This window comes from Petaurus breviceps, unplaced genomic scaffold (genome assembly GCF_028583685.1).
Source record: "Petaurus breviceps papuanus isolate PSGF00001 unplaced genomic scaffold, PetGlider_PUasm1.0 90792, whole genome shotgun sequence".
Taxonomy (NCBI): Eukaryota; Metazoa; Chordata; class Mammalia; order Diprotodontia; family Petauridae; genus Petaurus; species Petaurus breviceps.
The window spans coordinates 17,745,416-17,757,519 of record NW_027187347.1 but is presented as its reverse complement, the minus strand read 5'-3'; the positions used below and the strand labels follow the sequence as shown (position 1 = coordinate 17,757,519).

Sequence of the window (12,104 nt, the reverse complement as noted above, 5' to 3'; positions counted from 1 at the left end):
AGAGAGAGAGAGAGAGAGAGAGAGAGAGAGAGAGAGAGAGAGAGAGATGGATAGACAGATGATAGAAAGATATAGATGGTTAGTTAGATGACAAAGGATAGAAACATACACAGAAAGGAATGGATAGACAGATAAATGACAGATAATAGGTAGAGATGGATAGACAAATAGATGACAGATGGATAATGATAGACATGGATAGATAGATAGATAGATAGATAGATAGATAGATAGATAGATAGATGGATAGATAGATAGATAGATAGATGTAAAGTAAAGAGAAAGAATACTGGCTCTGAAGTCAGAGAACCTAGATTTAAATTCCATCTCTGACACTTCCTATCTGTGTGACCTTGACAAATCACTTAATATCTTTGGATCTCAATTTCCCAAATAGGCAAAATGAGGGGGTTGGTCCAGAAGGCCTCATAAGTGCCTTCCTGCTCTTGATCTATGAGATATGGCTATAAGTATAGATATTGATATTTATACACTCAAAACCAGTTCTCCTTTAACCAAAGGAATTCAATTCAACAAGCAGTTACTGAGTGCTTACTGGATGCCAACCACTGTGTTATGATGCCCTAAAATAAAACATTCCTTGACCTCAGGGATCTTAAGATGTACTAGGGGGAATGAGGAGCAACATATATAGATATAAGTACAATTGATACAAAGTAGATTACTTATGGGAACAGAAATACAGATCTTTATGGGAGGTATTGGGAGGGGAGGGACATTATGCAAAGTTTAACCTTTTAAAGGGGAACACTAGATTCTCACATAACCACAACTAATGTCTTCAGGAGAAATCTGCCCGTGCCTTTCTTATTCTAAGAACAGCGGCCTGAAGGGACCTCTAGAATGCTGAGGAAAAAGGAAGTTATATGGTTGCCTTTCAACTGGTTTCCTACACTGCAAAATTAGTGGGTGAAAAACAGCAAGCTCTCAGGGATCATGGCCAAGTGTTGCAATACATCAGCGTCATGAATAAAAGGGAAGACAAAAAATAATATATCTTGTCATTTGCACTAACAAATACATCATGAAAATTACCAGCATGTGTGGATGCCTCTCATTAGCAAACAGAAGCAGGAAAACATGATGTTAACTCAGTGAATAATATGGGGGAGCGGTGTCTTAGACTGATCATTTGTATGTTCACTTGGACCACTTTGATTACAATAGGCTACAGATTCTGAAGGCATGAACATTTGGGGTGAGATTTGAATCAAGCTGTCTCCCTCTATAGCCAACTTTTCAGTAGCTGTTAACTGCAAGTAAACCTGAAAACCCAAGTGAGTGGGCAGAGAGGGGAGCAGGCTAGAGGTGAAAGTGAAGGTGAAGGTGAAGGTAAAGGTACCTACTGAGGGCTTTTCTCTAAGTCACTGGTTGGAAAACAAGTTGTTGATCCCACCACAAGATCAAGATGTTCATTAAATCAACAAATAGCACATGCATGCATATCAACTCACCAGGATTCAAGATTTTCTTTCACAAAATAACCAGCCTGGTCAACATATTTTTTGGCTTCTGGTAGCACCTCCATCAACCCTCTTCCCCATTCTTGAGGTGGCTTTCCATTCACTGCATAAGAGGTAAAGAGAGCAGAGGCAAGAGCCCCAAGGTAGCCAGTGGGATGGTGATGGGTCATGCGGCCACTCTCTATGCTCACTTGGATCAGAGTGTCCTGTTGATCAGGGTGTGGGAACCTTAGTCCAATGCACATGGCTCTCATGGCAGCGCCACAGCCACCCTCATGCTTGTTGAATGGAATCCTCCATCCATTGGGTTCATCTGGCTCCAGCTGCAAAGCATTGGCCACACTGGCACCACCTGTAAAGGATTAGGGTTGGGGATGTATCAGTGCCAGCTGTGGGATGGTGAAACTAGTCTGTGACTAGTATGGCCCCAGCCCTAAGGGTGCACCTAGAGTAAAGCTTAATTAACCTGGGCATATACCATGACCCACACACACCCAGCCTCTTTGATGGGGGGTGGGAGGGTGAGAAATGAGAAAGGGAAAAAAACATTCATATAGAGTCTATTATATGTCAGGTACTGTGCTAAATACTTTCCAAATATTACCTCATTTGATTGTCACTACAACCCTGACAGGTGGATTTTATTATCATCCCCATTTTATAGTTGAGGAAACTGAGGCAGATAGTAGTCAAGTGACTTGCCCAGGGTCACATAGCTAATAAGTGTCTGAGGCTGGATTTGAACTCAGGTTTTCCTGATTCCAGACCCAGCACTCTACCACCATACCACCAGCTCCCATCGGTCAGTCAGAATTAAGTTTCTTGGGTCCCTACTCCTTATTTCTTCTTCCTTACTAGACAATTCAGAGAATATCTTTGTTTCAGTGGACCTCACTACCTCATTTTTAAACCTACTTGTGATAGGGAAGCTTCCTATTACTGCCACATCAGTTCTTCGTCTAAAACGTCTCTATTTATTTGACACCTGTATGGCTCTGAGCCTTGGATCAGAATGAGCATCCTTCAGCATGTCTAAGCCATCAGCTGTCTGCTACCTGTGTAACTTCTGACAGTGGGGGCTGAATACCTCTGCTCTTCCCCATTGGCATCTGTCCTCCTTCCATAACTACCATCCCCATGTGTCAGCATCACTCTTCAAGAATACATTTCATCTAGGGCCCATGAAGTGGCACAGCAGATAGAACACTGGCCCTGGAGTCAGGAGGACTTGAGATCAAATCCAGTCTCAGACACTTACTATGTGACCCTGGACAAGGCACTTAACCCCAAATGCCTCAAAAAAAAAATAGTGTTCTCTTTTACATTGCATCCCCTATAAGATTTGGTGCAAAAATAGACTTCAAAGAAGAGGGATGAGGAAGAAGGAAGAGGAAGACTGATGTTCATGAAGTACCTCCAAGGAAAAGGCAAAGCACACAAAAAAGTTTAAAGTCACCCAACTCAACATATCATGAAACAACGTTAGTTAGCAAATGAATAAATTTCCCAACAAGATTTTTAACAACTGAAGTTTCTAGGTATCCCAGAAAGACACCTAAGTCTAGAAAGGAGAGCAGCAGGCATCAGAAAAACTGGACTCTGGTCCCAGGGAGACAGCATGAATTAGTGAATGGAGCACTGGACTTGAGTTCAAAGCTCACCTCTGACACTTAGTTGCTGCATGACCCTGGGAAGGGCATTTATCTTCTCAATGATTCAGCCTTCCTATCTGTAAAATGAAGAGCTTGCACTCTATGGCAGTTAAGCACTGCTGTAGATAAAATGCTGGGTCTAGAGTTAGGAAGTTGTTCAATTGTTTTAGTTCAGTCTGACTCTTCATGACCCCATTTGGGTCTTTCTTGGCAAAGATCCTAGAGTGGTTTGCCATTTCCTTCTCCAGCTCATTTTACAGATGACAAAACTGAGACAAACAGTTAAGTAACTTTCCAACAGTCACACAGTTGGTAAGTATCTGAGGCAGTATTTAAACCCATGAAGATAAGTTTTCCTGATTACAAGACCAGTATATCACCTAGATGTGAGATAGTATAAAAAGAGGTTTAGGCAAAGTGCCATGAGAAATGGTAAGGAGAGAACTCCCTTTCACCTGTGAAGCTTGAGGGAAGGTTTTGTAGAAGAGGTGGCACCAGAAGTGAAGGGAAGGAGGGTCTGTAAACAAATGGAAATAAGGGTGGGGTGGGAGGAGTCCAGTTCAGGCATAAGGAATGGGGCAAGAAGCATAGAGAGAATGAAAGACAAAGAGAGGCCACAAGTGTAAGAGAGTCTGAAGAGATAAAGCTGGAGAAGTAAACCAGTCAGATGGTGGAGGGCCATAAGGGCAAAGATGGATAGCCTGTCCTTTGTTTTGTGGGAAGTAGAGGGCGGCTAAAGGTTTCCGTAGAAAGGAAGGATGGGGTCAGAGCGGAAGGAGATTTGGGTAATGGTTTGTAGGCTGCATCAGAGAGGGCAGAGGCTGGATTCAAGAAGATGAGTTGGGAGACTATTATAAAAGTTGATGCAAGAAGAAAAAAGGGCCTGAATTATGGAGGCAGTGGGAATAGAAAGGAAGGGATCAATCTTAAATTCAGAATTAAACGGGACTTAGGGACAATCAACTCTATTCCCTCATTTTACAGAGGAAGAAACTGAGACACAGTGCGATGAAATAATTTGCCCAGGGTCACACTGTTACTTAATATCTGAAGTGGAATTTGATTCAGAGTCAGGTTTTCCTGACTCCCAAGTGCAACACCCTATGAACTATATCATGTAGATTCTAACCCAACAAGCCTCAAAGTTATTGAGGCAATGGTGTTGGAGGAACTTAATGACTTAGTGGAAGTATATGGGAAGGGAGAGAGAAGAATCAAAAGAAATCATATAGTGAATAGAGAGCCAGCCCTGGAGTCAGGAGGACCTGAGTTCAAATCCAGCCCCAGACACTTAACACTTACTAGTCGTGTGACCTTGAGCAAGTGACTTAACCCCAATTGCCCAGCCCTCCCCCCTCCAAAAAGCAAAAAAAAAAAAAAAAAAAAGGAATCATGAACTGATGATAAGCTACAAGTCTGGGTGACTTGAGAATCAACCACAGAAACAGAAAAGTTATAGAGGAGGGAGATACAATTCATAGGGGGAAAGATGATGAGTTGTTCAACAGGGTGGTATCGTGCTGAATTAAAGTTTACTTTAAGACATCAAAGAAGATATATTGGGTAGACAGCTGGTGCAAGATATGGAATGTTGGAAAAATGAAAGGAGCCTGGATTTCAGAAATAAGAAATATCTCTCCTCGGCAAGGGCAGCAGGCTACTAGATTAGACGAACTGGGAAGCATGTCATTTAAGTACTACAAGGAAAGCTAGCCTGTATCAGTTCACCTATAAGGTAACAGGATGATAGATTCAGAATTGGAAGGAACATCAGAAACCATCCAGTCCAATCCTTTGTTTTACAGATGAGGAAATTAAGGCCCAGAGAGGTTAAGTGATTTGCCTAAGGTCACCCGGGTAGCAAGGAGCAGAGGCAGGATTTTTCAAATCCTTTGACTCCAATCCATAGTTCTTCCATTTTACCACATTAGAGATATTGCTATTTTACAAAATAGACTGGCAATGGTTGAATGGTAATGAAGAATGCTCCGTATCCCAATCTTATTCAGTCAACATTTCTCTTCCACCTGATCACACCTGAGTTCCCTAGGATGATGATTACCTGGAGCTCGGCCAACCATGTCATTCATGCACGCTTTGTAGTGTTTCGCTATAAGGGAATACACCCGGGTCAAGTTCTCTTCTTTCTCAGCAGCTATGAGGGCTTCTGCTGTTGCCAAGTGCATCACTGTGTCATCACTGACCCTCCAGCCTTCAATATTGATGGCATCCAGTCCTCCAAGTTTGGCAAGCTGTTGGTGGATCTTCTCACCATCCAATAGAAACTCCCATTTCCCATTGAAATATCCCAGGGAGTCACCTACTGCACTTAGTACCATGGCAGCTACATATCTCTCTACTAGTCCTGTGGACATGGCAGATCCAGCAAAGGCCTTCTTTGGGAAAATCTGTATGACATGCAAAGGAAAAGAACATACCATCTGTGAATGTCCAGTTTAATTTTATAAGAGGCCTGATGAAGTCAAGTAACATTCTCCTTTCAGTTTGGCCCACTTAGACCTTTGAAAGGTCCTATAGGTCACCGTACCTATCAATAGTATACATTCAGAATGACTGTCCTCCTCAGATTTCATAAAGCATTTTGCTTTGTACCTCTCTAATGCATTTAGGCTTTATATGTAATATTGTATGTTACAGCTATCAGTATTGTTTCACCTGTAAGTTCCTTGAGGGCAGGACCCCGTTTCTTATCCTACCCTTATATTTTCATTACTCTCCAGCACAGTACTCTGTACACAGTAGGTGCAGAATGCTTGTTTATCTAAGACTATATTCACTCTTAGTTACCAGAGCTATTTAAATAGCCTCAGTGATTGTTCCAAACCCTCTCTTTACTCCTCAAGCTCTAATGCCACATATTCCCCTTGCCCTCTTAGCTGAAGACCTTTCCTCATACTTGACCAAAAAAACTGAAGCCATTCCCTGAGAGTTTTCTTCACTCTAGTATCTGATGAAAAGGCAACTTTTCTCTTTGCCAAAATCACCTCCTTTGCATATACTTTTTAATCCTATCTTCTTCTGCCTTTCTCTGGGGCAGATGGGGGCACAATGGATAGAGTACCAGACCTGGAGTTATGAAGACCCATCTTCCTGGGTTCAAAGCTGGACTCAAACACTTACTAGTTGTGTGACCATGGGGAAGTCACTTAACCCTGTTTGCCTCAGTTTCCTCATCTATAAAATGAGCTGGAGAAGGAAATGGCAAACCATTGCAGAATCTTTGCCAAGAAAACCCCAAATAGGGTCACAAAGAGTCACATGTGACTGAAACAATTGAGCAACTACAACCCCCTAAGGCTCTGTCCTAGTCCCACTTCTTTTTTTCTTTATATACTAACTCAATCAGTGATCTCATCAGCTCCTGTGGGTTCAGTTTTCATTTCTAATGCAGATGATTCACTTGCTCACTCACACACACACACACACACACACACACACACACACACACACACACCCCTAGAATGCCCTCCCTCCTTTGCTCTGCCTACAGACCTTCATAGCTTCCTTTAAATCCCAACTAAAATTCCACCTTTTATAAGCAGGCTTCCCCAACCACTTTTAATCCTAGTGCCTTCCCTCTGTTAATTATCTTTTATTTATCCTGTATATCACTTGCTTTATGTATATTTGTTTGCATTATTTTCTCCCACATTAGATTGCAAATTTCTCTGGCACTTAGCACAGTCCAACACACAGTGAGCACTTAGTAAATGCTTGTTGACTTTGGACCTAAGCTCAAATTCTGGCTCTCCCACTCACCCCTCCTTGTGACCTTGGACAAGTCTCTGGTTCTCACTGGATTCAATGACCACTAAGATCTCCTCTAGGGGCAGCAAGGTGGTGCAGTGAGTAAGAGCACCGGACCCAGAATTGGGAGACCTGGGATCGGTTCCGGCCTCAGATACTTGGCACCCACACAAAAATAACTGGCCCTGTAACCTTGAGCAAGTTACTTAACGTCAATTGCTTTAAAAAAAAAAAAAAGATCTCCTCTACCTCCTAATCTATAATCTTCTGACTGTAGAAGTAGTGGTCTATTTTAAATACTCTTGCTTTTCTTGGTAAATCCCGCCAGTGACTGTGTGGGTTCCTACTTTCTCAGGGCTTTCCTTTGGGAATTTTCAGAGCCATTACCCCATCTTTCCTAGTATGGTTCTTCTTTCACAAACACTGGTCATTTTACCAATAACACCATCAAATATTTAAGATGAGCTTTGTCACACTTGTAATAATAATCATAAAATAATAATTATTATTTATATAGACCTTCAGGGCTACTAGGTAGATAGTAGTTAGAGTGCTGGCCTGAAGTCAGTAAGACCTAAGTTCAAATTTGGCCTCAGACATTTACTCCCTGCATGACCCTGGGCAAGTCACTTAACCCTGTTTGCCTCAGTTCCTCATCTGCAAAATGAGCTAGAGAAGAAAATGATAAATCACTTTGGTATCTCTGCCCAAAAACCCCACATGTGTCAGACACAACTGAACATAGCCCTTCAAAGTTTGCAAAGAGCAAATTGATTATTTATTATTAAAAGTATCTTACTTTGAGGCGGCCAGGTAGCACAGCGAGTAAGAGCACCGGCTCCAGTGTCGGGATGACCTGGGGATCGAATCCGGGCTCAGACACTTAGCACCCACCCAGAAACACCTGGCCGTGTAACCTTGAGCAAGTTACTTAACCCCGATTGCTTTAAAAAAAAAAAATGTATCTTACTTTTAAGCTGACAACAACTCTATGAGAAATGTACTACAGGTTTTATCCTCATCTTACAAATACACAAATTGAGACTTAGAGAAAAGAAGTGACTTTGCTCCTGCATGATCATATGGTCAGTATCAGAGAAAGGATACACACCCTAGCCTTCCTGACAACAGCTCCAGGGTTTTAGCCTCTACACTGTGGTGCTAATATTTATATATCAATTTAATAAGACAAAGCATTTTATAGACAGTACTTCTTTGACCTTTATAGCAACCTAGTGAGGTCACATGATCACAGATTTAGCACTAGAAGGATCCTGAGAAGTCATCCAATTCCATCAATTCAGGGAGATGGTACAATGGCTAGAACTTTGGAGTCAGGGAATTCCTGAGTTCAGATCCATCCTCAGATACTTATCAAGGGTGTGACCCTAGTCAAGTCACTTACCTCAAAGGGGCATGATAATAGCACCTACTGAAGAGATTAAGGTTAGGGTGCTGGAGACCCCAAAATACCAATCCTGCCGAATGAATTCAACTTAAGTCTTCTCTCAGACAAAGAAAAGCAAAGTTTATTAAAAGTTTGCTTGTATTGGACACAGTAAGTCTGTTAGAATATTCTATGGTGTTCTCATACTACATGGTGTGAGATGGGGTCTTATATACAGAAGGTTGTGGGAGGAATCTAGGGGTGGTCTAGAGAAGGAGCTTGGGGAGGGTCTTCAGGAGAAGTCAGATGAGGTCAATGAATGATTACAGATGAGAAGTTGCAGGAGGCTACCTGGAGACTACAGACAATGGTGGGACAGGCCAGTTCAAGGGTGGATTGATATTTTGATAGGCTCAGGGGTGGGAAGTATATGGACAATGGCAGTCTGGGCCCAGTCACAATGAAAGGCTCATGGCCTCATGCAAATGCCTCATCAAATGGGATGATTCAATCAGAGTTCAGGGGGTTCCCAGAGCCTGAACCTCAAAGATTCAAGGAGAGCTCAAGGGGGTTCCCAAAGCCTGCACCTCATCACTACCTCATAGATGAGAACGGTTGAAGGCAAAAGGAAAAGGGGACAGCAGAGGATGAGATGGATAGATGCTGTCATAAGCAAAGAACATGAACTTGGACAGACTTCGGGAGATAGTGGAGGACAGAAGGGCCTGGTGTACTATGAGTTGGAGAGGCCTGAACAACTGAACAACACTTCATTGGGTTGCTTATGAAGATCAAATGAGATAATATTTGTAAAACTCTTTGAAAACCTTAAAGTGCTATATAAATGTTAGCTATGATTATTATTATTCCAGATGATGAAACTGAGGTCCTGAAAGGTCATAGGATCATAGCTAGATGGTCACACAGTCCAACCCATTCATTTTACAGATGAGGCAACTGAGGCCCAGAAAGCTAAAGTGACTTGTCCAATGTCACATAAGTAATAAGTGGTGAGCCAGCATTTGAACCTGATGAGGTGCAGGCTCTGGGAACCCCCTTGAACTCTCCTTGAATCCTTGAGGTGCAGACTCAATATCAATCCACCCTTGAACTGGCCTAGCCCACCACTGTCTGTCAGCTCTAGGTAGCCCCCTGTAACTTCCCACCCTTAATCACTCATTTACCTCATTAACTCCTCCTGAAGACCCTCCCCAAACTCCTCCTCTAGACCACCCCTAGATTCCTCCCACAACCTTTAAGGTAAGGTAACCCACTTTATTTTGGCTAAGTTCTCTGTTCTAACCAGTTGGTTCTACCCTCCCCTTGACCAGTCAGGTCAGGGGCATGGAAGGGAAAACTAAAGGATGTCTTGAGACATACCTCCTCCTCTGCCTATTTGAGGATCTGTTGTTTGAACTCTCCTTCCTTGTGCTCTCCTCTCATCCTGTCCCCTTGCTGGGAAGGGACCTGTTTGTGAAATTAGGAAGCCAATTTTCTCTAGTTAAGCCTCCCAGATCTCCCCATGTTCCCTCAGGAGTGTGGGAGATAGTTGAGTCAATTGTTTGGGATCAGGAAATTCTTGTGTGAGCTACTTCTGCCACACCAGCATTTGTTTTTGACTGGTAGATCCTAAAGTGTTCCCCCATTGTGATCTATATCCAATTAAGTCCAAGGCCTGGGAGGAATTGCAACCATTAATTGCTACTCAACGACTCTGGACTAGTGTGGGGCCCAGACCACCAGGTGAAAGCTTTTGAGTCTTTTGAAAACTAAATCAACTACCACTCCAGCTTTACCCAATCCAGAAAAAACCTTTTACTCTCTATGATGATGGAAGGAGAGAATAGGCATTAGGAGTTGTTGCCTGTGTTTGAAAACTATTAGATTTTGCGTCATAGAATTTTCTAGCACAGACTTGTTCTGTGTCCAATAGGCTTACAGATACCAAGGCTCCTTAAGAGTCTACCCAACATGGTGGAACTTTTAATAAACTTTGCTTTTCTTTGGCTGAGATAAGACTTAAGTTGAATGAATTCATTCGGCAGGACTCATCGTGTTGGTATTTTGGGGTCTTCTGCAACCCTAAACCCTCTTCAAACCCAGATCCTCAGACTCAGCTCTTTTTCCCTCCTTAAGTAAATAAGGGAGCTAACTATTTTCCACACTTTACAGATAAGAAAACTGAGTTTCAAAGACATTACTCTGGATCACACAACTACGGTACTAACTAGCCTCAGAACCGGGATTTGAACTCAAACTTCTCCTGATCCTTCAGTGCAGCAATTTCTTGCTGCCTTTCTAAACCGTAGCCTACGAAGATTCCTCAGGGCTAAAGCATGATTTTGAAATATGCCGGTTGAGCGAGGACCCCTTCACTTTCACAGCGACCGAATCAGAGGATCTAAAATTAGGCCCAGACAGAGGTTTCCTGACAATCCTGGGCTCTGTGGTTGGAGAAACAAAACTGCGGACGCTGAGTACTGCTCACTCGCCTCATCAGGGAATTTGTACAGCAAACTGTCAGGAAATCCTAGCCCGACGCGGAGGTTTCGTAACAAGCCATGCCCAGGCTCCTTCTCCAAACACAACAAAACAGAAACCACCCAGCCTTGTGATCGGGGACCCAGCACCCACCATCTAGCTAGCTGCTAGCGGTAGGGATCCCTGGGTAAATCCACGCGTGTTCTGGCCCCATTTCTGTGCCCAGGAGCCCATGGGAAAACAAATTCCCCTCCCCCCAATACCTTCACTTCCGCAAGCTGGGCGTGGGGTTCAGAAAGATAAAGAGCTCTTGGCCTTGGTTCGACTAGCCAATCGTGGTGAAGTTCAAGGAGTCTGCGGGTCGGAGGCGGACGAGGCTCTGCCCAGAGTCGTGTCCCGGGGGCCTGCTCGGGGTCTACTCATGCAGACAAAGGGGAAGGCTCTTTCCCGGGATGGCCGCGCCCTTAAAGGAGGCAGGCGGGACCGGAGCTGGGCGGGCCGGCAGAGCCCTACAGAACTTTTCGCTTTCTGAATCTTCTCAAAACAAACCGTTGGACATGAACTTTGTCCTTTCCCCTTGCTCCTCCGCAAAAAGGGCCGAGGAATGTGCAAAAAGGTGGTCCGAGGACCAGGAATGTTAAAAGTGGAATCTCATTTTACAAAAGAGAAAACCGAGGTCCGGGGACAGCAGGGAGATATCACCCAAATGTCAGGCAGAATCGAGACAAGAGGGAGGAGCTCTGAAGAGGCTTATGATGGCATGGAACACATGCCCGAAATCAGGAGGTTTTAATTTTCAGAAGGGATTGTATGAAGCCTTTGATATATCGGAGTTTAATGCAGCTCATATTTCCTTTATTCTAGGAAGGAAGGAAGAAAGAAAGAAAGTCTTTTTTTCTTCTAATTTATGGTTTTTGTTCTTACCTCAATTCACTTCACAATACCTCCTTTTTCCCCCTTCCCCGCTCAGGAGCCATTCCTTGTAACAAAGTGGGATGTGTTTTCTCTTCATTTAGCATTTTTCCTTGTTCTTTTAAAATTTTATTTTTATTGATATATTTTGCTTTCACATCATTTTCATTTTTTAAATCCAATCCTTCCCACCTCAGTAGGCATCCTTTGTAACAAAGAGAAGTGTTGTTTTCTTTTCATTTTGTGTTTTTTTTCTTTTTAAGCTTTCTATTTATTGATACATTTTGTTTTTATACTTCCTTAATTTCCAAATGTTCCTTCCCTGCTCAGTAGCCATACCTTGTAACAAAAACTAAAAAGAAAGAGGGGAGAAAAACAGTTCTGGAAAGCCAACCAACCCAAGCAACCAAGTCTGACAGC

The 12,104-nt window shown here is 43.0% G+C and overlaps 1 protein-coding gene across 2 annotated transcripts in view; it reads right to left on the bottom strand.

The window, feature by feature from the left end:
• Positions 1 to 11,540, bottom strand: part of ADPRH (ADP-ribosylarginine hydrolase) — a 72,227-nt gene extending 60,687 nt beyond the window's left edge. Inside the window, exons 1-4 of one of the 2 annotated variants that reach the window (XM_069069981.1) lie at positions 11,036 to 11,525; positions 9,672 to 9,758; positions 5,199 to 5,544; positions 1,476 to 1,836 (exon numbers count right to left, since the gene is read on the bottom strand). In XM_069069981.1, coding sequence (XP_068926082.1) covers positions 1,476 to 1,836; positions 5,199 to 5,511 — 674 coding nt within the window. In that variant the 5' untranslated portion in view covers positions 5,512 to 5,544; positions 9,672 to 9,758; positions 11,036 to 11,525. Of the gene's footprint in view, positions 1 to 1,475; positions 1,837 to 5,198; positions 5,545 to 9,671; positions 9,759 to 11,035 lie in introns of both variants that reach the window. The other variant, XM_069069982.1, reaches the window with a different exon arrangement.
• Between the last annotated feature and the right edge of the window lie 564 nt (positions 11,541 to 12,104).